This window comes from Tamandua tetradactyla, chromosome 4 (assembly GCF_023851605.1).
Source record: "Tamandua tetradactyla isolate mTamTet1 chromosome 4, mTamTet1.pri, whole genome shotgun sequence".
NCBI classification, from domain to species: Eukaryota; Metazoa; Chordata; class Mammalia; order Pilosa; family Myrmecophagidae; genus Tamandua; species Tamandua tetradactyla.
In genome coordinates this window covers 28579657-28604888 of record NC_135330.1, presented here as the reverse complement: position 1 = coordinate 28604888, position 25232 = coordinate 28579657, and the positions used below count along the sequence as shown (strand labels likewise).

At 35.5% G+C, this 25232-nt stretch overlaps 1 protein-coding gene and 1 pseudogene across 8 annotated transcripts in view; one reads left to right on the top strand and one right to left on the bottom strand.

Moving 5' to 3' along the window:
* The window catches only part of RABGAP1L (RAB GTPase activating protein 1 like), a 734005-nt gene that overhangs the window by 319225 nt on the left and 389548 nt on the right, over positions 1-25232 (bottom strand). For 7 of the 8 annotated variants that reach the window (XM_077157041.1, XM_077157040.1, XM_077157043.1 and 4 more), the window contains one exon: positions 15030-15143. In XM_077157041.1, coding sequence (XP_077013156.1) covers positions 15030-15143 — 114 coding nt within the window. Of the gene's footprint in view, positions 1-15029; positions 15144-22491; positions 23364-25232 lie in introns of those variants that run through there. The other variant, XM_077157047.1, reaches the window with a different exon arrangement.
* On the top strand, positions 558-790 carry LOC143678987 (NADH dehydrogenase [ubiquinone] 1 beta subcomplex subunit 1 pseudogene; annotated as a pseudogene).

The following is a 25232-nucleotide window of genomic DNA, read 5'->3' as shown; positions in this document are numbered from 1 at the left end:
TGTGGTCATACTGCTGTTCAAGTGCATAGAAGAGGTGAAGAAAGACATTTTCTAACGATGAAAAGATTAGTTCAATAAGAAAATATAACAACAGTAAATTTGCATGCACTTAATGACATAGCTTTAAAATATGTAAAACAAACAAACAAACAAACAAAAAAACATGACAGAAATAAAAGGAAAAAAAATAGACAAATCCACAATCACAGTTGGAAATTTTAGCACAACTTCAGCAGTTATTGATGAAAAAAAAAAAAGACAAAACTTTACTATCTATAGAGAAGATCAGAAAAATAAGATTACAAAATTTATCTAACTGACACCTAAACAGGACATATGTAGGTCATGAATCAAGTCTCAACAAATTTCAAAGTTTTGAAATAACATCAATCATGTTCTCTAATCATAGTGAAATTAGTCAGAAACCAATAGCAAAAATAACTTAAAAATCACTAAATGTGATAGGTCAGATAGATCACAATGGGAGTTAGAAAAATTTATAAACTAAATCAATTTTATTAAATGGTAATAAATGACAAATAAAAACTGGTAAGATTATGGAGCTCACAGCTGCCCTTGGTCATGGGGTCATGGTTGGCGCCTTGGTGACTGCAATTGTAAATTTTCTTCATATTGTACAGGACCACTGGATTCATATACTTGCCCCTATGGGATTTGTCTTCAGATGTAATTAAGACAGAAAAAATGATGAAAAGTTACCTGCCTTCTGGAATAAGAGCAAGGTATTAAAAGGGAACAGAGACTGAATGAAGTAGTAAGCTGGAAATAAAGTCTGGCTGAATTACAGAATGTTTGCATTTTAAAAATTATGGAAGAAATAAAATATTTTCATTGTTTGAAAAAAAACTGGTGAGACTACAAAGGAATACTACTTAGAATTGAAGAAAAATGGACTACTGAGGTACTCAACTAAATAGATAAATTCTAAAACTATTATGCTACATGAAAGAAGCTAGATACAAGAAATTACATACTACATGATCAATTTAAATTAAATTCTGGAAAATACAAACTAATCTATAGTGACAGAAAGAAGATAAGTGATTGCCGGAGGCCAGGCCGGACAGGAAGATTGACTTTGAAGGGGCATGAGGGAACTTTTTGGGGTAATAAAAATGTTTGGTATCTTGATTGTGGTGTATCTTCATTGTGGTTATACAGGTGTATATATCTATCAAAATGCATCAAATTGTATGCTTAAAATGGGTAGTTGATTGCATGTAAATTATACTTTAATAATGTTGATTTTTAAAATCAGAGACAACTCAGAAAAACAAACTTTGAAAATACGTATCTAAAGTAGTACCTAGCAGCAATGTGCAGTCTTCAATGCATGGATTAGAACAGGATAAAGGCTTAAAAAATCATTGATTTAAACACCTGTCCTTAAAAAACCCAAAAGAAGAACAAATTAAAATGGAATAAATGAAATGACAAAAATAAGAGCAGAAATCAATGAAATAGAAATAAGACATATGATAGAAAAAATCAACAAGGCTAAAGGTTGGTTCTTTGAAAAAAAACTATATATCAATGCAATCACAATCAAAATCCTGGAAGGTATTTATTTTCTTCTACAAAAACTGACAAGCTGATTCTAAAGCATGGAAATACAGAGTGGCAAGACAGCAAAAAATCTGAAGCAAAACGATGCTGAAGGTCTAACACTATCAGGCAATAAGGATTATTATAACGCTACTGTAATTATAATAGTGTATTACTGGTACAAAGATAGTTAAGTAGATCAATGGAATAGAATAATGATCCAGAAATAGACCCTATATCCATATATACATGGATCTGATTTATGACAAAGATGCCTCAGCAATATAGTAGGGAAAGCATGGTCTTTAAAAAAATAATGCTGAGTCAATTAGTGATCTACATGGGAAAAAATGAACTTTGATATCTACCTCATACAAAATCAATTCCAAATGTATCATAGTCTTAATTGAAAAAGCAAAAGAATAAAATTTATAGATTACAACAGAAAATGTTTTCATGACTTTAGGTTTAGTAAAGCTTTCTTAAACAGACACACATACACACACACAAACCATAAAAAAAAGTGAAAAATTAGACCCCCTTAAAATTAACAGCTTCTGTTCATCCACAGATAACATTAAAAGACTGAAAAAGCAAACCATAGAGAAGATGTTTGCAATGCTTGTGTCTAAAAAACTACTCATACCTAGGATATAGAAAAATTTCCTCCAAAATAATAAGAGAAAATCTCTTTTTAAAATTAGCAAAAGAAAAACAGGTTTGGAACCAAATAGGGTATCCTGGCCAAAAAGCATGTGAAAAGGTGCTCAACCATAGCAGTCAGAAGGGAAATGCATTTGAAAACCACAATGAGATACCACTACATATCTAGCCAAATGAGATACCACAACACAGCTACCCAAATAGTTAAAATTAAGTTTACCAATTTTTGGTAAGAATGTGGAACAACTGTAACTCTTACACACAGCTTGTTGAAATGTAGATTGGTAAAACAATAACAACTAAAGATGAACAAGTTTAAACCCTCTGACTCAGAAACACCTTCCTTGGTATATACCTAACAGAAATGCATACATATGTGCATTGTGAGCCTGTAGAGAAGCATTATACATAGCAGCTAAAAACTGTAAGCAAACCAAATGCTTACCAAGAAAGAAAGGCTAATATATTATGATATATTCATACAATGGAATACCAGTGCAACAATGGAAAATAAACCACTGCTACATGCAATAACATGGATCAATCTCATAGACAATGGGAACAAAAGAAACCAGACATAACAGAGCCCATATTGTATGGTTCAATGATTGGGACGGGAAGTGAGGGAGACTTCTGGGGTACTGGTACATTTCTATATCTTTTTCCTGTGGTTTTTACACAGGAGTGTTCACTTGATAAAAAATCACCAAGTTCTATTCTTAATATTTGTATACTTAACTATATATATATATACACACACACACACACACACACACGCACATACACCTGTTATACTTTAAAAAGTGAGATCTGAGGTGATTTTAAGGAAATTGTTCTTTATAAAATGAAGTCCTTAGATAAAAAATAAAAACACTGCTTTCTTACAACGGGCTACAAGAAAAAGCTCGATATCCAACTTCTATTTATTCTTCCTAGAAGTCCCAAGGGTCTTATCAAAATGTCCCTGATCACTGAAAAGAATATGATGCCAATTCCCTATATATAAATTGCAATTCAAAATGACATTTTTTTAAGGAATAAAAACTTACATGCTTGCAGAAATTAAAATAATTTTAGAATCTCAGATTATAAAATTCTAGATGAAATAATCAAAGATGAACTCATTTTTTTTATGGTGCCCTTGGCATATCTTTGGTCTGTTTTTTGAGTAATCTGCCACTGGCTGTCCCAGAATACTAATACTAAAACATTTCCTTTCCTAGTTGCCAACATAACTCCAAGTACATTGCTGAAGATACCAGTCCTGGCCTTCTCTTTATTACTTTTAGTATGACATTTATATATAAATAGGGTATATGAGATCATTTTCTTCCTTGCATTTTATTTTTAGCCTGAAAAAAATATTTTCTAGCCTTCCGGATTTCATTTATGATGATGATGCTAAGTCACTTGCTGTGTAAATACTGTCCTTTTAACATTGAAGGAAGCCATTATTATACAAAGAACATGGACTCTGGAGTGAGATAGACCTAGATTGGTATAATAGTTTCGTAATGTCTTACATATCTGATATGGTAAATACGCTTCCTAAGGATTTTTCAGCCTAAGTATATGAAAACAGATATAGTTTCGTATTTCCAGGATAACCATCAAGATTACATAACATGATGTATACAAAAATGCCTAGCATAGTTTCTGATAGAGATGGTATTTAATAAATTGCAATTTTTCTTCATTACACATGTTCACCTGTCACAGTCTTGTAAAAATAACATGAAATTTTAAGCTAAAAAATCCGGGTTCAGGGTCAAGATGGCAGCTTAACAACGTGCGCATTTTAGTTTGTCCTCCAGAATAACTACAAAAAGGAAAGGACTTTACCAGCAGCAGGGACTGGGCACAATCAAATGCCAATTGTGGAACTAATTAACAAATTCTTACGACTAAAACTATGCCCCCAGCTCAGGTGAACCTGGTCAAAGCGGAGGATGCTCATTTTTGCCCCAGCGCCAAGGGGGCAGGACTGACAGAAAAAGGGGAAAAAAAAAGAAGGAAACAGAGGTTTTTGTGACTGTGTATCTACAGAGGCTTGACTGCTTCTGGATACAGTGGCAGGACTTTTCAGGCTGCAACTGCCCCAGGCATAGGCAGAAGTGAGCTCTTTTGGGGGCTTATCTGCAGTTTGTGCCTTCCCCGGGGGAGGGGTGAAGTCCCACCCAGGTAGAATCCCTCCATCAAGGAACTCAAACACCAGGGCTTGGTAATTTGAAGCCATTAAAACCAGCCTACAACCTCTCCTCTGTCTCCACCACGCCCCCAGCAGGGAGAGTCTGCCAAAGTTAAAGGCACCACATCATCTTATGCTGGTGGGACCTGCAGTCAGACAAGTGCCACATACTGGGCAGGACAAGAAAAACAGAGTCCAGAGACTTCACAGGAAAGTCTTTCAACCTGCTGGGTCTCACCATCAGGGAAAACTGATGCAGGTGACTCTTTTCTCCTGATTGGAGGCCAGTTTGGTCTGGGAAAATCTGGCTGGGGTCTATAATAACTAAGTAGACCCTCCTAAGTGTGTGTGGGGGAAAGGCACCACACAAGCAGGGCAAGAAACAAGAAAACAAGAACTGAAAAATTCTCCTCTGTTAAACAAAACTTAAGCTAAAGGTCCAGATAAAGCTGAACGGAATGTCAAAGAACATATAGACAACAAATTCATCCAGCAAGAAAACCCTAGATAAAAGAAGTGAAAGCAATCTCCAGAATAAACTAATTAAGGTAATTAAATGCCTAGACACAGGCAAAAAAAACAAATCACACTAGGAAAATTGAAGATATGGCCCAGTCAAAGGAACAAACCAACGATTCAAATGACATACAGGAGCTGAAACAATTAATTCAGAATGTACGAACAGACATGGAAAACCTCATCAAAAACCAAATCAATGAATTGAGGGAAGATATAAAGAAGGTAAGGAAAGAACAAAAAGAAGAAACTGAAAGTCTGAAAAAACAAATCACAGGATTATGGGAATAAAAGACACAGTAGAAGAGATGAAAAAACAATGGAAACCTACAATGGTAGATTTCGAGAGACAGAACATAGGATTTCAAAACTGGAGGATGGAGCATCTGAAATCCGACAAGAAACAGAAATTATAGGAAAAAAAAGGAAAAATATGAGCAGGGACTCAGGGAATTGAAAGACAATATGAAACACATGAATATACATGTTGTGGGTGTCCCAGAAGGAGAAGAAAAGGGAAAAGGAGGAGAAAAACTAATGGAGGAAATTATCACTGAAAATCTCCCAACTCTTATGAAAGACTTAAAATTACAGATCCAAGAAGTGCAGCATACCCCAAAGAGAATAGATCCAAATAGACATACTCCAAGACATTTAATAATCAGAATGTCAGAGGTCAAAAGAGAAAGAGAGGATCTTGAAAGCAGCAAGAGAAAAGCAATCCATCACATACAAGGGAAGCCCAATAAGACTATGTGCAGATCTCTCAGTAGAAACCATGGAGGCAAGAAGACAGTGGGACAATATATTTAAATTATTAAAAGAGAAAAACTGCCAACCAAGAATTCTATATCCAGCAAAACTGTCCTTCAAAAATGAAGGAGAAATTAAAACATTTCCAGACAAAAAATCACTGAGAGAATTTGTGACCAAGAGACCACGTCTGCAAGAAATACTAAAGGGAACACTAGAGACAGATATGAAGACAGAAGAGAGAGGTGTGGAGAAGAGTGTAGAAAGGAAGACTATGAGTAAAGGTAAAAAGAAGGAAAATTAGATATGACATATAAAATCCAGAAGGCAAAAAAGTAGAAGAAAGTACTACCCATGCAGTAATAACACTGAATGTTAATGGATTAAACTCTCCAATCAAAAGACATAGTCTGGCAGAATGGATTGAAAAACAGGACCCATCTATATGCTGTCTCTACTCAAAGGACACGAGGCCAAGGACACAAATGGACATTTACACACCAATGTTTATAGCAGCATTATTAACAATTACCAAGAGATGGAAACAGCCAAAATGTCCATCAACAGACAGTTGGCTAAACAAACTGTGACATTTACATAAGATGGAATATTATGCAGCTGTAAGACAGAATAAAGTTATGAAGTATGTAAAAAAAAAAAATCCGGGTTCAAGTCAAATTTAGTTGTCATGTTATTTTAAGCCAACAATGTATTTTCTAGGGTTTCATTTATAAAATAAGGGAAATTCTATCTGTTCTATAAAGGGATCAAATAAAAATACATACAGAAGTGCTTCTTAAACCACAGGACTTCCACAAGTTTCTATTATTACTGTTGTGACTACATTGATGATCATATGATGATTAAAAGGTTCGCCATGACTTCTTGTGTAACCTGAAAGAATTCACTTCTCCATAAGGAGGCTAATTTGCTTTGAAAATACTCTGCTGTCCCTCAAGGACTGCTGAAAGTTTAATTTGCTCCTCATTAGGGTGTGCTGGCAAAACACATTAGGGTGACTCCAGGAGTTCAAAGGATTCCTCAGCAACCCATTATTTGAATCGACCTTAGAAGGTTGGGGTAATTCAAAGAAATATGCCAGAAACTCTTAGAAGAGAAAGGAAAGACACAGAGAATAGAAAGATCTTGCCTGATTCTCCCATGGTACCACTGCAAACCTAATCCTTTTGGGTCCATTTAGTTGTCATGTTATTTTAAGCCAACAATGTAATTTCTAGGGTTTCATTTATAAAATGAGGGAAAGTCTATCTGTTCTATAAAGGGATCAAATAAAAATACATACAGAAGTGCTTCTTAAACCACAGGACTTCCACAAGTTTCTATTATTACTGTTATGACTACTAGGAACACCAATCATTCCATACCAAAGGACCTTCATTCTGGAGCCAATCAATTCCAAGCACAGGAGTAAGAAGAGTCCTACAGGCTGCTCACAGTATCCAGAAAATTGGGCTATGTAGAGTAAAGAATGGTGGACTACATTTTGCTCCCATAAATGCTGCCGTTCCAAATAGGAACATAAAATTCAGGAGCCTCTACGATGGAAGATGAACTAAAGTAAAGTAGTCAAATAGCTAGAAAATTGTATTGAGAACACTGTCAACTCAGTGAAAAACAATTTTCCCCTATAATATCTCCTAAATCTAGAAAACAATGTAAATAATGTATGATTATACCTAGTTTTAAAGAGTTCAGTGATTCCCAATTAGGAGGTGACTCTGGGATAAAGAATGTATGGTAATCTGTGCTGTCATGTTGTCTTACATGAGGACAGGTTATAGTTTACCATGACAGGTAGGTAACAGATGGCCTCTGCTTAACCACAAAAAGGGGTCAAAGTCTTTTCTGTTTTTGCAATCTCATTAGCACATCGTGTGTGATGGGCATTACAACCCGGTTTGAAATTTACTCAATGATAAAACTGGTAGGGAAGTGTGGAAATGGGACCAAGAAGGAAAGGAAGCAAAATAAGAGAATAATATTTTTATTTTAATATAATAAAAACCCATAGAAGTTGGCTTTAGCATGAGGCCACGTAAAGGCTCTGGAGATGCTGAAGGTCACACCTCAAAAAGGAGTATATATACTCCCAAATTGTTGTTTAAGGACTGCTCCCAAGGGGAACACAGACTCCCAGGCACTCCTGACGATCCATGGCCAAGCCAAGTGATCTGAGGAGCCCACAAAGAGCTGCAGCTACTAGTTCTTGGAGGCACTGGAGGCCTGGAGGTAGACTGCCCCCACCTCTCAAATTTTTTAATCCAGCAAGAACTCACCAGCCTCCTCAGAACCCAGGATGCATCCCAAGGCAAGGCCCCTCTCTAGGGAGTGAACCCATTGCAGGACACTTTCCATCAGGAAGAAGGCAGAACGTTCCTGATCTGGGATGGGTACACACATGCATTGGATGCCTCCCTACTGTGGGTCTCCACACTCCAGGTTTCAGGCTCTGAATCCCATGCACTTTCAGTCAGCTGAGAACAATGAGCACCTCTGTCCATCCTTTTGGAAAGGACAAGCTGAACATGTCCCTGTTCACACAGAGCCATCTACACGGCAGACTTCAAAATTTTTGCTTGAATATTTGCTGCTACCACCAGTATCTGCTTGTAAACTGAGTAAGGCCACTGGTGGCACACTGAGGGATCTTGCCCAATTTCCTAGCATCAGTTATGTTCTGGAAAGGGTGGTTGAGACGCCATGAGGCTGAAACATAGGGGGGCTGATTAGAGTGCATGCAGCGGTGGAAATGTGCTTGTTATTAGCCAGGCATGGGGAGTCAGGAGACAACATAGTCCTACCTGCACCTGCACGAGCCACTTGATGAAAGAGGTGGGGATGGGGGGGAGGAAGCTGGAGGGAAAGAGCTCCACTGGACTGGGCTGACTGCCCATTTACCTCTTGAATTCTTTCTTCAACATTCTTTTCAACCATCCCTTTGGCATTTGCTGACTGTCATTTTGATGCCAGCCTTTAGTCTCGGATGGATTTCATCACTGCATGGGGCTACTGCCCAAGTGACCCTTTCAGTGTGCTTCACAAGCTTCCCACTGTCTGTTGGTTGAGTACAACAGAGAGAACTAAGGCTTTATAAAACCGAATTCCTTTTATGTGCATGGTAAAGATCTCCCAGTCCATCATTTATCTTTTCATCTTTGCTGTAAGTGAAGTTCAGAATCAAAGGTGGTCAATTTTGCCTTTTTCTTGGGGCAATTTTTGTGTTTAATTTAGATTTTAAAGTCTGCAATTGCATTGCTTTTCTCTTCAATTTCTCTCTTAGCACTGTCAGCTATTTTTGATATTATAATCTTTCATTTCTTGTTTCAAAGAGTCCCTTTTTTAAAAAAAATTTTCCTTGGTCAATTGTCTAAAATTTTTCTTCCATCTTTTCTGTTCAAAAAAGAGTTCAGTGATCATTTGCATTCCTCAAAAGCATGCAGCGGAACATTCATCATTAGAATCAAAATAACACCTGAAGTGCTTCAATATTCTTATTGAGTTAAAATTCATCATAGTTAGCCATTTTAAAGCATGCAATTTAGTGGCATTTAGAATATTCACTATGTTGTGGTACAACCTTGACGTCTACCTAGTTCTAAACATTTCATAGTTCCATATATTTTCATCACCCCAAAAGGAAATCCCCTTCCCATTAAGCAGTTACTCTCCATTCTTTGCTCCCCCAAACCGTGGCAACCACTTGTATGCTTTCTGTTTCTATGGATTTATGTATTCCAGATGTTTGAAATGCTTCTGTTTTTACAGTAAGTCCAGTCTTGTTTCATAAAAAGTATCTGATAAAACAGGGGTTATGTTATATTTATTTTTGACCTTCCACAAATCATTATGTTATCAAATTATTAATCCAATGAACAAAGGTATTGATTTCTCTGTAATATATTCAAACTATCCCATTAAATTCACAGCAGTAGCCTCTTTCTCAGAAAGTAATTGCTGTAATCAGAAAATTAGAAAAAGCATTATGGCTCAAATTAAATTGCACACCAAAGACCACTTCAATCTTTACCGTTGTTAACAATATTTTAGCTGACTAATATGACTGACTGGTCGTAGGTCTTACAAAGAGTGTATACTTAAAAGTAGGCCACTAAACTATGATATGAGACTCCACTCGACATGACAGATCCAGCCCAATAACAGAAAGCCAGGTAAGGTCTTCATAGTTGAGAGAGAGAGCTAATAACTCACTTAAGAATTAACTGTTAAATTCTGCATACAAATGTAATATTTGGGGAAACTTCTTAAAACGATACTTAGAATGATAGTAAGCACAACAACCTTATCAGATCACATAATCTTACAAAATCACTTTGGAAACTCCAGAAAGTGATTTTTGCAAAGTCTGGCTAGGAGAAACGTGAAGACTAGAACCAGATCTCCTGATGTCCAGTCCTTTAATGTGCCAACTTGATTAGCAACATAAAACAGATTTACATCATATGTAAATTAGAAAAATGCTAAAAAAAAAAAAAAAAAAGGGGTGGTGGTGGTGGTGACATATTGTTCCCCTTCTCAAGGACATTATTTTTAAATATGTTATTTTCAAACAGGGAGGGGAAAAAAGGAGAGAGGGTGAGGGAGGGTGAGGGAGAAGAGACAGACCAGCAGGCTGGCTTTTTCATTTGCAGAATCCTATCACTTCTACTATTTTATTTCCAGCTCTTCCTCTCCATATAAATTTACGATAACAGAAGAAGGCTTGAACCATTTCAATTTTCTCCTACTCTGAAGAATATATTAAAAAACAAGCTGGAATTGATAGGGCCTTTAAAACATGATAGCAAGTTTTTAAGAATTCCCTCTAAACTGACAGTTGGGATAATTTCTCATTTCAACAGAACCACAGAAAACTTTTCAACTACAAAGATCAAATTTTCTATCTTTGAAGACTTACTGTAATTGAAATTCTCCTAATAATTTCCATCTCAATTTAAGAGTACAGCACATGCTATCACTAGCATATGCTCCCCTGAAGAGGAGTTGTCATAAATAAGTATGCTACTATATGTGAAAGAACTCTGTAAATTTAAAATTATGATAATAAATGAAAGGCATTTGTATAAAAAGTGCTAACACGAATAAGATTTCCCATTCTTAAAGGTAAAGCATCAAATGCATTTTCTTTAAAAATCAAAAGTAGATCGAATTCTCGCCTTTCATGCAGGAGACCCGCGTTTGATTTCCGCACCATGCATTCCCCCACTCCCCACCCCCCCACCAAAAAAAATATCAAAGCAAGACAATTTAACAATGTATAGAAGTGCTAACTAGGGCAATAAAGCAAGAAAAATATAGATGAGGAAAAAGGGTTAGTAAAGAAGAAACAAAACTTTTTTTTTACAGATTATATAAATACAAAGTGTCTGAAATATAAGAGCAAGGTATTATTAATGTTAATTCAGTTCTGTGCCAGATAGAATAGAAGTTAAAAGGTATACTGCAGACAGTACATTATGCTAGATATTATTCTAGAGACAAAAATGATTGAACAAGTAGACCATACTCACTGTCCATAAAAAACAGACATAAATAGCTTTGAGTATTATGGGATAGGGTCATAAAATGAAAGATTATGGCTCAAATTGGATACAAAAAGCAAAAGAAAGTTCACACAAAAGCTTGAGAAGAATATTCAATTCTAGATTATTCATAAGCATGCCATCCTACTTGTGAGTTATCACAACCCCCTGTGATTTCCCTGTATGGCACTGGGCGAATAAATGACGTTAGATCTAGAGGGGAAGGAATGGGTCAATTATAAACCACTTGGCACACTCAGTAGGGCCCCAACAAATTTTGTTTTCTCTAATATTTTCTGACATGTATATCTCTGCTTACCTCCATTTTCAAAACTGTTGTGGAATTAGTTTTAGGTAATATATATTTTAGAATATTACAAATTTTTATTTACTACCTCCAATTTTGAAATGCTTTATAACCTTACGATTGTTCCCCCATGTCTTCATAAAATTTAGGTAATTTAAGCTATTGCTATTTGGCAATAATAAGGTATCTTACAACTACACTTTTATAATATTATAGCTGTCTAATTATGTTGCAAAATATTCCCTGGTAATTTAAAATTACTTAACAAACTGTATGAATATACTAACAAATATCTTCTAAAGAACCCAAGGTTTTCTACAACAAAAAATCCAAAGCAAGGTGTACCAACCCAAATTTAAATATACCAATATTTAACTTTCATCTTTGTGTTAAGTAATGTTCCAGATAGTTCCCCTCTGTTTTAGTTACTTTGGCTACTAAAGCAAATACTGTGCATTGAGTTGATTTAAACAATGGGAATTTATTAACTCACAGTTTGAGGCTAGGAAATAGTCAAATCAAAACATCATCAACGTAATGCTTTCTCCCCGAACACTGGCATTCTGGGGCTGGCTGACCTTGATTGTTGGTCCAGGGCTTCTGTCACAGGGCAATAGTCATGTGGACTCTCCTAGCTTTTCTCCCTTCTCTTCTGGGTTCCATTAACCTTCAGCTCTTTGCTTTTTGTGGCTTTCTCTCTCTGTCTGTGATTCACTCTGCTTATAAAGGATTAAAACCCATCTCACTGAAGTGGGTCACCTCCATAATTGAAGTAACTTCATCAACAAGTCCTACTTACAATGGGTTCAGACCCACAGGAATGAACTAAGTTTAAGAAGATGTTTACTTGGGGTACATACAGCTCCAAACCACCACACCCTCTAAATATAATAAGGGAAATACTATTTGTATTACAATGGAGGAAACCTATAAGTTATAAAAGTTGCAGGCACATACAATTATCTGTTTTAGCTGTACAAAGTAGTATATCAATCAGGGAAAAACAGAAGGAAAAGGCACTGATTAGCTGAAAATATCTATTTTCTAAACAACTGAGAGATGGCTACCTACATCATGCTCCTCTAACACTTAACACTCTCATGTACATTTCCTAAGAACAAAGACGTTCACTTATATAATCTCCTTCCATATAGCTGTCAAGTTCAAGAAATTTAATACTGATAAAAATCATAAAGTCTATATTCCAAATTTTCACATTCCAGTTATGTCCTTCTGGGCATCCCCTCCCCTCCCCCAATTATTAATTCTATTCCAGGATCATATTATTATATTTAATTTGTCATTATCTTTTCAGTCTCTTTTTTAAGTCTGATGACATATATACAACATAAAATTTCCCATATTGACCACTCCTAAGCATATGATACAATAGCATTAATTACATTCACAAAGTTGTGACCATCCCACCAACCATTACCAAAAAAAAGAAAAAAAAAAAACTTCTCCAAAGTGGCTGCCTCTTTAACATTCCCACCACATCCTCATCAACTTGTTATTGTACATGCTTATTTTTAAAAAAATAAGAGGCATTCTAGTGGTTTGATGTGGGATCTTATTGTGGTTTTAATTTGCATTTCCCTAATGAGGGTGAACATTTTATTTTTACATGCTTATTGGTCATTTGTATATCTTCTTTGGAGATATGTCTATGCAAAATGCTTTGTCCATTTTTCAACTGGGCTGTCTTTTTGTTGGTGAATTGTGGGAGTTCTTTATATATTCTGAATATTAAATCCCTACAGATATAGAGTTTCCATATATATTTTTGTGATGCTGTGGGTTGTTTTTTATTTTCTTTATAATGTCCTTTGATGTATAAAAGTTCTTACTTTTAATGACATCAAATGTATCTATTTTCTTTCATTGCTCATACTTTTGATGCAAAGTCTAGTACTTTATCACCAAAAATAAGACATATTTCTCTATGAGAAACTATATAAATTTTGATATGTCCTTACATAAGCCAGAGCCTAAATAGCTTGTCAAATATCAAAACTGGTAGAAAATTTCTCCTTAATAATTATTTTTGTGTTTTATAAGCATATAATAAATATACTATTTATTTATGCAAGGAGGACTTTAATGAAAGATGTGCAATTTTCAGAATTAAACATCAACCCTGCTTGGTTAACAGATGTAGGCAAGTGCTTTCATAACTACCATTTTTTTAACACAGTAAATATAAAATAGAATTGTGAGTATACTTCTGATTGCCTACTGGCTAATCTTTGTTATGCATTAAAAGGGCTAAATTTGATTGTTCAGGAATAGGTTATCTAACTTGTAAATTAGCCATGGTTCTTGCTTTTTCTTCACATTAAAAGATATTTGTGCAGTTCACTACTCATTAACAATCTTTACCAGAATGGTAGGTAAGAACAACGTAAGCATACACCACCACACTTCATAAAGCATCTCAAGTTTGAGTATAAAGGATAAAACTCTGTTTAATGTACTTTATAATTTTGAATCTTTGGCTTTGATATGGATTGAACTGTGCATCCAAGTTTGGACATGTTCTTGGTCTTGGTCCACACTCTGGAGGGTGTGGCCCCATAAATAGCTCTTTGAGATGTTACTTCGGTTAAGGAGTGGCCCAACTGAACCAGGTTGAATTTTAATCCAGATTACTGAAGTCCTTTGTAAGAAGAATGAAAGTCAGACAAAGAGAAGCCATGGGGAGCAGCCAGAAGCTGGCAGTTAAAAGAGCCCAGGAGAGAAAGAAGATGCTTCCATGTGTACTGCCATGGGACAGAAAAACCAAGGACCAAGGATTTCTGGAAGCCAACCCCAGAATGCCACAGTCTTTGGGGAGAAAGCATCACTTTGCTGACACCTCAACTGGATTTCTTCTATATAACCTTGAAAAGGAGTAACTTAATGATTATTTTCTACTGACAGAGAGAGAATTTTTGTGTCCAAGCAGAACACATTTATTTAAAGTCAGGAAATAGTTATCTTCCAGGCTTACTATTAACGGGAGAGAAGGGAATTTCAAGATGGGACATAATAACTGCACAAATGTGACATAATTCAGAGTAAATTAACAGTATCAGAGAAAACTGGAGGTACTATGATTCTTGCTTTCATCTATTGTCAAAAAATCAAAAAGGCAATGAGACAATCTCCACATTATCTCTTCAAAGGGCAGAGTCATCTGCCTCTTTGGGACTTTACTGTATTAGCCAGAGAGGACCTTCCGTTCCTTTCCTGTTTGTAGTATAACTAAACTGAGGCCACACTGCACCTCCTCTCTCATGAGGAGGCATGGAACACACGGTCAAAGAGCATCTTCAGGGCTCAGTCTTAAGAACCTGGCAGAGTAAGTATAAGATACTGAACAATGTACAGTGCAAATAAAAATGAAACATAACAAACCTAAAAAATTTATAAGATGAGTCTCTGAAATCAGCCCTGTAAATTAAGTTAGAAAAAATGAAGGGGAAGGCTCTACCTTGCAAATCTTATAGAGAGATTCCTGACCATCTCCTCCAGTATCTTTAAAGTAATCATGGGCAGGAAACGTACGATGAATATCTCGAGTAATGACACTCTCCTGGGCTGAGTCCTAGAAAAGAAAAAAAAAAAAGAACTGGTCATTAATTTTACATTTCTTTTTAGTTACGAAAAATGACATTTATGCATGGTAAACAAGATCCTTTTATCCACCTATCTATAAATGTATGTGTGTGTCTTCATCAATACATACATATATATACTTCATTCTTTATAGCAGCAGCCATTCAAAAAACAAAGTCTATATCTTCCTTTCACTTAATAAGATAACCTATAGAATGTTCCTTATCATTAAACGCAAATACACTTTGTTCTTTTTAACCGAACAAATTAAATGAATGAGTTACACGTGAATATCAACATATCACAATTTAACATTCTCCCAGTAAAGACCATGCAGTTTTGTGTGTTTCTTCCTTATTTATATTATAAATGATAGCACAAGGAACATTCTTATGAATCCATACATCTTGTATACATATTCAGGGATAGAGTGTTATAGTAAATCCACCTATAACATACATTTCCACTTTTTATAAAAACACTTTCCCTCAGAATTGTACCAATACATATTTGTAACAGTGGTAGAATATGTGTTCCTCCACACCATCACAATTTCACCCATTATCTTACTTTTAAATCCTTGAAAAATCTAGTAGGTGAAACCTCAGACCAAAGTAATTTGAAAATATTATCAAACTTTCCCCCTTGCTAGGTTAACTGCCCAATTCACACACTCTACACAATGAAAAGCCTGCAACTTAATATATTATGATAACATACACTTTAAAGATAAACCTGGAATTATTTCAGACAGAGGATCTGAAAGTTGGATCTGAAAACTTAAAACTTAGCAAAATTCTTAACCTTATAAGAACCAATTAATAATTCACTTAGTTTAATTTTATTCCTGGAATTGTCGGTTATAGTACTTGTTTAAATGTCAAGAAAATAGGATGGCACTACTTCTAGCAACACTGATGATGAAAATATTTTGCCCAATTCAAGGAAACCATAAAAGTCTGCTAATTGCAAATTAAAAGTATTATTTAAAGTCTTGCTTTCATAAAGATTTGAACAAAACCTCTCTGCATTGTCAAATCAAGAAGCGTTCCTGTTTAATATATGAGTTACTTTAAGGAATGCTATTTCCCATTCTCTTTCTAGCTGAGAAGTATACAAGAAAGGAGCAGGTAGCTGATTAGCTCTATGTTAAGCCAGTGCCTTCTCTTGCTGCCTTTTTCATTTCAGTTGCTACTTCATGCTGGGTGGTAATTAGATCTTATATCATGTAGAGAATGAAAGGAAGCAAACTGAAGTTTAAAATTTGCTAGTAAATACCAACCATATTGCAAATCAGTCCAGGTGAAATTCTGCTGGCTTACAGGAATGTGTTAGGTTAACCTCCTCATCCCCACCCACTCCATGAAGTAACCAATCCTTAGCAAACATTCCAAGAAACTCCTCCCACCCATAACTTCCAGGAGGCCTCCTGAAAAACCAAACCTGCCTCAGTTCACAAGGTAGTCCCATGACTGCCCTCGCAAATGCCCTCTGGCAGCTACATTCCTGTGATAGCTCCCCCTTTTCCAACCTTCGCCCTCCAGTAGTTACAGCCTGTGCTGGTTTGAAATGATGTACGTACCCTAGAAAAGCCATGTTTTAATTCTAATCCCATTTTATAAAGGCAGCCATTTCTTCTAATCCCTATGCAATACTGTATGTTTGAAACTGTAATTAGATCATCTCCCTGGAGATGTGATTTAATCAAGAGTGGCTGTTAAGATGGATTAGGTAGAGGCATATCCCCACCCACTTGGGTGAGTCTTGATTAGTTTCTGAAGTCCTATAAAAGAGGAAACATTTTAGAGAATGAGAGATTCCACCAGCCAGTGACCTTTAGGGATGAAGAAGAAAAATATCTCCTGGGGAGCTTCATGAAACAGGAAGCCAGGAGAAGAAGCTAGCAGATGATGCCATGTTTGCCATGTGCCCTTCCAGATGAGAGAGAAACTTTGACTGTGTTCGCCATGTGCCCTTGTACTTGAGAGAGAAACCCTGAACTTCATCAGCCTTCTTGAACCAAGGTATCATTCCCTGGATGCCTTAGATTGGACATTTCTATATACTTGTTTTAATTGGGACATTTTCTCAGCCTTAAAACTGTAAACTAGCAACTTATTAAATTCCCCTTTTTAAAAGCCATTCTGTTTCTGGTATATTGCACTCTGGCAGCTATCAAACTAGAACACAGTCCCATCGACTACAGCCCCTGCCTAGCCTGCCAATTTCTTGCTCCCAAGCTAGACAATGAAAATCCACCACCTCCTTTTCCCTACCCTCACCAACCATCCTATCTAAGCTGTGCCCCTTCCCCCGCTCAGGACCGTCACTATTCTAGGCTTTAGCCCATCTATGCAGAACCTCACAATAAAACTCCATTGATGGAGTTTTGGTCTCTTCTCCCTACTAGTTGAGAAACCTATCAGAATGGAATGCTGAGGCTGAATAAAAATGGAATTTTAAAAAAACACTGCAACTTCAGTAGAATGATACCCAGAAAGTTTGTTTTGTGAAGATAAAAATGCAGGCTCTAATAACAAATAAAATTTTGGTCTGGAATGGGGGATATAGAACTGGGTAAGTTTTAAGGCAATGGATAAAGAGATAAACTACGATATGAAAAAATTCTTCAACTTAACAAAAGGGCAAGCAACCCAATTTTAAAAAGTGGACAAAGAACTTGAACAGACATCTCTCCAAAAAAAAATATACAAATGGCCAAATAGCACATGAACAGGTGCTCAATATCATTAACCAGTAGGGAAATGAAAATCAAAATACAATGAGATGTCTTTTCATACGTGTCTGAATGGCTGATATGTAAAAAAAAAAACAGAAAATAAATGTTGGAGATGATACGGAGATAAAGGAATTCTCATTCTTGCTGGTGGCAATGTAAATGCTGCAGATGCCATGGAAGACAGTGGTTCCTCAGAAAGCTAAGCATAGAACTATTATATGACATAGCTATCCCACTGCTAAATATAGCTCCCAAAGAACTAAAAGCAGGGTCTCGAACAGATATTTGCATAGTGATGTTCTTTGCAGCATTATTCATAATTGCCAAAAGATGGAAGCAACCCAAGTGTCTATCAACCAATGAACTGATAAATAAGATGTGGTATAGACATACAATGGAATATTAGCCATAAAAAGTAATGAAGCCCTGGCACATGCAACAACATGGATTAACCTTCACGACAACATGCTGAGTGAAATAAGCCAGACAAAAATGACAAATATTTTATGATCCCACTGCTTTGAAACAATTAGATTAAGTCAACTCACAGAGTTGGAAATTAGAATGTAGTTTACCAGGGGATGGCGGTGGGGGTGGGGGTGGGGGTGGGGGGTAGGTAGGTAGTTAAAAGGTTTAAAATGTACGGGGTTTTATTGGGAATGATAGAAATGTTTTGGAAATGGATGGTGGTGATGATAGCTCAAAATGGTGAACATAATTAACAGTATTGAAATAAACATCTGAGTGTGATTAAAAGAGGAAATGTTAAATTGTATATAGAGGAGCAGAATAAATTTTCTTTTTAAATCCACGGAATTATACCATACAAACAACCCTAAGTTAAGCTATGTACTATAGTTAATAGTATAATTATAAAAATGTGCTATCAATTGTAATGAATATTCCAGATCAAAGCAAGGTATTAATAATAGGGTGGTATATGGGGATTCTGTGTTTTATGCATGATTGTTCTGTAAACCCACAACTTCTCTAACAAAGAAAAAAAGAGAGAGAGATGAAATATATGCTTTATCTGGTTTGGTACAAGATTCTAGAATGGGAATCTGATACCAGATAGATGAAAGTTTTCACTCTCCAGGTTTTCTCCAACAGAAGGGTTCTCATCCCATTTAGTAATAGTTTCCACTTATGAACTACTTGAAAAGATGCCCAGTGAAAATGATATTGCTGCTGTTCCTGCTACTGTTGCTTCAAGGGCAAAAAATGTGTCTACAGGCTCACAGGAAATACGTGTTTGCACTTTTCAAGACAGCATGGGAGATAAATCACTGGACTAGGCTCCCAAGAAACTGCATACATATTTGGCTTCATGCTATGTTTAAGCGGTGCCAATAAATCTGACTCAGAGAAAGAGAAACTGATGAAAAATTTCTAGAAAATAACTTTGCATAATACTGAGTAATTTTATTCTATGCAAACATTGTATGTTGGTTTGAATCGGTTCTGTACCCTAGAAAAGACCATGCTCTTTTAATCCACTCTTGTGGGGGCAGACCTATTGTGGGTGGGACCTTTTGGTTAGGCTATTTCAACTGAGATGCAACCCAGCCTATTCAAGGTCTTTCGCAAAAGGTCCTTTGTCAAAGAGGATAAAAGACAGTAAAAGCCCAGAAATATCCTGAGAGAAATAAGTAAGAACCAAAAGGAGTTGAGAGTGAAAGCAACTGAAACCAGAACCCAGGAGAGAAGGACCAGCAGAAGTTGCCATGCGCCTTCCTGTGTGACAGATGAACCAGCGGTTTTTCCTCAGAGAAGGTATCTTCCTCTTCGTGCCTCAGTTTGGACCTTTTCATGGCCTTAGAACTGTAAATTTGTAAGCTAATTAAGACTTATTTAAAAAGTGAACCCATTGCTGGTATATTGTATTCCAGCAGCTTTAGCAAAAACTCTTTGCTTTGTCTTTTTTTTTTGAAAGGGCAAAAATAACTTTTAAAGGCTTTCTATACATGTGTGCTTTTACAGCTTTCTTCCTGTAGATCATTCTCAATTACTTCAGGGAATAAATTCTGCAACTTCACTAAAGAAAGAACAAGCACAATTTAAACAACTGTCTCTTGGTTACAATTTTATACACTAAAATAAGCTATTTTGTTACATTTTTCACTGATCACTTTAATGTAATTGAAAGGTAAGAGGCACCACAGATTCTTATACATAGATTAATAGGAACTGAATTGTGCAATAAACTAGCAAAAATCAAGAGAAAATAATCCCATTTCCCAACTACCCATAACTGATGAGAATAGAAACACCATATTTTAGGAATCTACATACATCTAGTCCTCCAAATTTGCTCACTCACTCATTCAACAAATAATTTTTTTGTTAAGAAGTCATCAAATCTAACATTCCTCAAAAAGAAGATAAAACAATTTTTCTTTTCAACCTTAATGCCTTTTTTTCTAGACTTACTCAGGTTATAGTTAATTTTTAAAAGCAATAAAATAAACAGAGAGAAGGGACAACAAAAGGTCCAAATAATTCATGGGCTGAATAATCTAGAGTTTAAAAGTTTCATATGAAAAGAGCTTTGTTTTTGGTTTATTATTTTTATATGGCTAAAAATACCTTACAGCACAACCAAAAATGATACTAGTTCTTTGTCTTGGACAGCTCCCATAAACAGAGTCTCCTTCGGTCCTACCAATTATTTTCAGAATAAAAATATAGAAGTCATCCTACATGGGCAGTTAGTTCACCAAGCTCCCTTACACCTTGATCCAGAATTTACTTCTCAGAAGACCCATTTTCCATTTTGATCTTCAGAGTTCAGTGTGGAGGTCCAGTGACTTTGGTGTCAGAAAAATTCATTAGTTCTGTTTCTGGCTTCCCTACTTAATAACTATAAGATGTCAGACAAGTTATTTAATTTCACTAAATTTCAGTTTTCTTGTCTGTAAAATGGGATGATAACACCTAATACATAATGCTGCTTAAAATAAAATAAGGTGTGTAAAGTACTTAGCATATTGCCTAGAATAAATTGAGTACTCATTAAATACTTATAATGGTAGTAAAAACATAGTATTATTGTTATAATTATTACTGTTGTTATTCCCCCTTTCCATAACACTCACATTTATCTATTTAAGATTTTGGGTGAATGATACATTTTAGATAATCTTTTTTCATTTGTACAATTTAAATAATTAACAATGAACTACTTTTCTGTGAATATCATGAACATTATGATTAGGAGACCAATTCCCTTAGAAATTTTCAGAATGATGTATTAATACATCCATAACCCATTCGGAATTCCCTAACATATATCTCATGTGTCTTAAATTATCCTTGTTTCTATCAATCTATCAATAAAAGCAAAAAGGAGCAATTACTTGGATAAAGTGCAATTTCTATCAACTGATACGCACTCTGGCCCCAGCTTCACATATCATCCATGCGATAAAGAATAATGAACAGAAATATATGTGGAAGGAAGATGGGAAAGGAAGGACAGGATAGATACTAAATTTGCCAGAACAGCCACCATTTCCATTATTACTTTAGAATTTAGCTTCTTGGGATCAGAGAAGGATTCAAATCATGGTTATGGTGAGGACAAACACCACTGTCAGAATTGCATGTCTCTCTTCTGGGCTTCTATCATCAAGACGGAAACGGTACTTTACGTCATTTTTTTTCCTCCCTGAGGAAGAATCAGATTATGCCACAAACAAAAGACCAGATCAGAAACAGAAAGTAGTAGTTAAGAAGTTTGGAAGAAATGCTTGAAAGCTGAATTTTATCTGTCCACCACTGCCACTTTTCTCCCACCACAGACATATACCACCACCACAGAAAAATTAAATTTACTTTTTCCAAGATTTCTCTTTAATTTCCAAACCATTAAGTCATAAGACCAAACTTATTCTCAGAGAAGATACCAATCTTTATATGGCAAAATCCATAGTCCAAAGAGCATATAATTCAGTTTACTGAAGATTGGTTTAAAATAAACTCTAAGAGGTATAATTAGCTTAATTAACCTTAGATCATTTTTAAGTGGACTCAATTTATAGCTACTGTAAAGAATATTATGCAAGCTATTCTTCCAGTAAAACTTGTAAAATCTGGACATGTTTGTAATCCTCTTAATTCCTGTTCAAAGAGAATCATCATTTACCTGCTTATTGCGAGAAAGAAATGAATACAGCATTCAAATGTCAATAAGTATTATGAAGCCCAGTTTGGATGACAATAACCCATTACTTTCAATGAACAATTTCAGGGTTGTCAGCAACTGGTAAGGCATTTGGGTGAGGATGACTGTTTTCATATGCAATCTTAGCAGCAGACGAAATATAAAAGTAATAACCTGACAAATGAATACTTTGCTCCCTGATTTGTCATATTTTTAAAACAAAGAGAATATATTTTCATATTGATCTCTATTATCAAATCCAAAGCATAAACTGCATTTCTACTTTACATCTACCACAAAAATTATTTCAACTCTATAAATACCAGGCCAATTTGTTGGTGCCATTAAAAATGCCAGTGCAGAATGCCACTAGCCACACAGTCAGCAGGTAAATGATTCAGACTTAAAAAAAAATTTGACCTTAGAATATACCTTCTATTCTTACTCCACAGGGACCCTCCTTAGTTCCATGTTGGAGACAGATCTATAATAAAACATCACAAAGTAGTCTGCTTGCATGTTCCTGAAGGCAGATGGGTTTGCAGTGGTGGGTCTTATTTACTCGCCTTGATGTGTGCCAAAAAATCCAAAGAGGCAGAGATGAAAGGAGAAAATGTAGAAGCGCATTTTTGTTTCAAACATGTTACTAAAATCATGAGCTGGAAACAGTAACACAAAAAAGATTGGATCACTGCCAGTGTTTATTTCTTGAATATGGGAAGGGAAGGATCTTAACATAAGTAAGAAATAAATCTCAACTAAATCATATTGTGAGCAAGCGGTTTACTGGGTACCACACCCACATGCTGCCAAATGCCTAAGAATTAAAACCTGACAAAACGGTCAACAAGAACAAGCCATATTCTGGCCTTGAATGGAAAGAAATCTCTTCAGGAAGAATGGCAACAATAACTAAAGGCAGGGAGAGAAAGAAGAGTTTCATAAATCCATCAATGTTCTTGGTGGATCCTTGCTCCGGGAGGAAGTACCAGCTTGGTACTTAGAATAGAATAAAGCATTACTTTGATGCTAGAAGGACAGTAGTCACTGCAGCCTATGGGCACAGCCTGGATTTCTCAGAGATCCTATGGAAGCCAGGTCAGAGTTACAAATGACTCTCTATGACAAATGTCTGGGGCTACTGTGAGACTCTACATATACCTAAATGTACCTATTTGGGCCCACCATTATTTCTAGGCTGCTGACTGTTCACTGTCTCAAAACAAAGGTTCAACTGGGGCACTTGCTAGTCTTGGAATACATATCAACTAGCAATGATAAACCCTAAAGAATGGAGGGTTAGAATGGAACACAATAGCTGACCTGCATGCTATTATCTGTAAGGTTAGACGTATTTCCAGGTTCACACTATTTTTAAATTATTAATTATGATTTTATGAAAATCATCCTTTGAAATAAATAAACACTGAGAGAAAGAACTCTGTATTTATCACCCAATGTGTAAAAAAAACCATTCTTTCAATATACCTGAAAAACTTTAAGAAATGCCTCTAAAACCAGAATTTGGTAAACCCAAACTTATTTTCACCTAAAAATTACATGCTATAATTTTATTAACTTTGGCCATGTGCACACCCACTGTTTTTTTAATGAATAAAATATAAATGCAGATTTCCTGAAAGCACTACAGAGATTTTTACAATTTAAATCTAGGTGATGTCTGGGGATGTGTGTTCTGAAATAGCTTCTCAGGTGATTCTGATAGCAGTCATGTTTGGCACCTATTTTAGTAAACAAAAGATATATGTAAATACAGAAGAGAGAAGATAGATGGTAGTCAGAAGTGACAGGAATGAATAGAATTTCCCAGGGAGAGCATGGAGAGCAAGCAAAGAAAAAGGCTAAGGATGAAACAGCATTTAAGGGACAAGCAGAAGTTCCAGCAAAGAAACTGAAGAGGAAATATTATATTCACGAAATGAAATCCATATTTCCCTAAATCTTCTAAATCTTAGAAAGGTAATCCTAATTTCAAAATATATACTGAGGAAAAATATATATTGAAGAAAAAAATTCTTCAGATTTCTTGTGATTTGCTTTTTTTCCTGTTCTTTTTCCAAAAAGAATTAATCAAGTTTCAAATGTATACTATCTTAAAAGGATTTATTTTACATCTGGAGGTGGTATAATCATAACATCTGTTGGAGAAACAGAATTTGATCTCTTAAATAGAGAAAATGAACATAGTACAGTATCAGAAAAGAAAGTTGTGATATTTACATTTGTAAAGGAAAAAAGTCCATTATATACTAAATAGATGAAATCAGAATAATTTATGAAAATGACCTTACAGATTTTTATGTACACCTACAACTTCTCTAATAAAAAATTTATATTTAAACAAGATGACCTTTATAACTAAGAACTAAAAGTACCAGAGTCTCTCAGAGAGAAATACTGTTCTTAGCCATTCTTATCTCATTGGTGTTAGTGTTGTAATCAATGCATCTTCTAGTTCTAGGAAACTAGAAACTTCTGTTAATGGAAAGATGTGCTGTTATGAAGAGGAATAGAACGGGAATTACATGACCTGATGATAGAAAAATTAATCTTTCTTTTGAAAACCCGTATCTGAATAATTGAATAATTTTATTTATCTTAAAGGATTTGAAAAATATCCACATTATTGAAATTTATTTAGGGATGCAGTTATGGTTTGTTTTTTTCCTTTAAATAGATGAGTGAAACTGGAATACACTCACTCTCCTCTGAGGTGCCAGGTGACCCTCTGGGCAAGTAAAGTATAGGTTTATTTCAGAGTTATGCGATCTTCCTTTCATTTAGTCATCTTCACTTCACTGATGAGCTAAAGATTTTTGAGGAGCTCCTTGAACAAGTATTCAAATGATTAATAGCCATTCTAGTATTTTTAACCTTTGAGGTTCTACATGTGCAGTGGTCACCTAGATTAACAAGGCATTAGGGAACTATTTTATTGTTCCTTAACACTTTGTTAAGACATAGGAAACAATAGGTAATGATACATAATTTTGCATAGAATAAATCTACTGATGAGATGACAGCACTTTCACTACTGGGACTAGAATATCATAGTAAGAGATATTCTGGGTGCCCTTTTTCCCCTTTTTCACCATTAATCATTTGGTGCTCTGGCTGTCCACAAAACTCTGCCATTTTAATTAACTGGTACT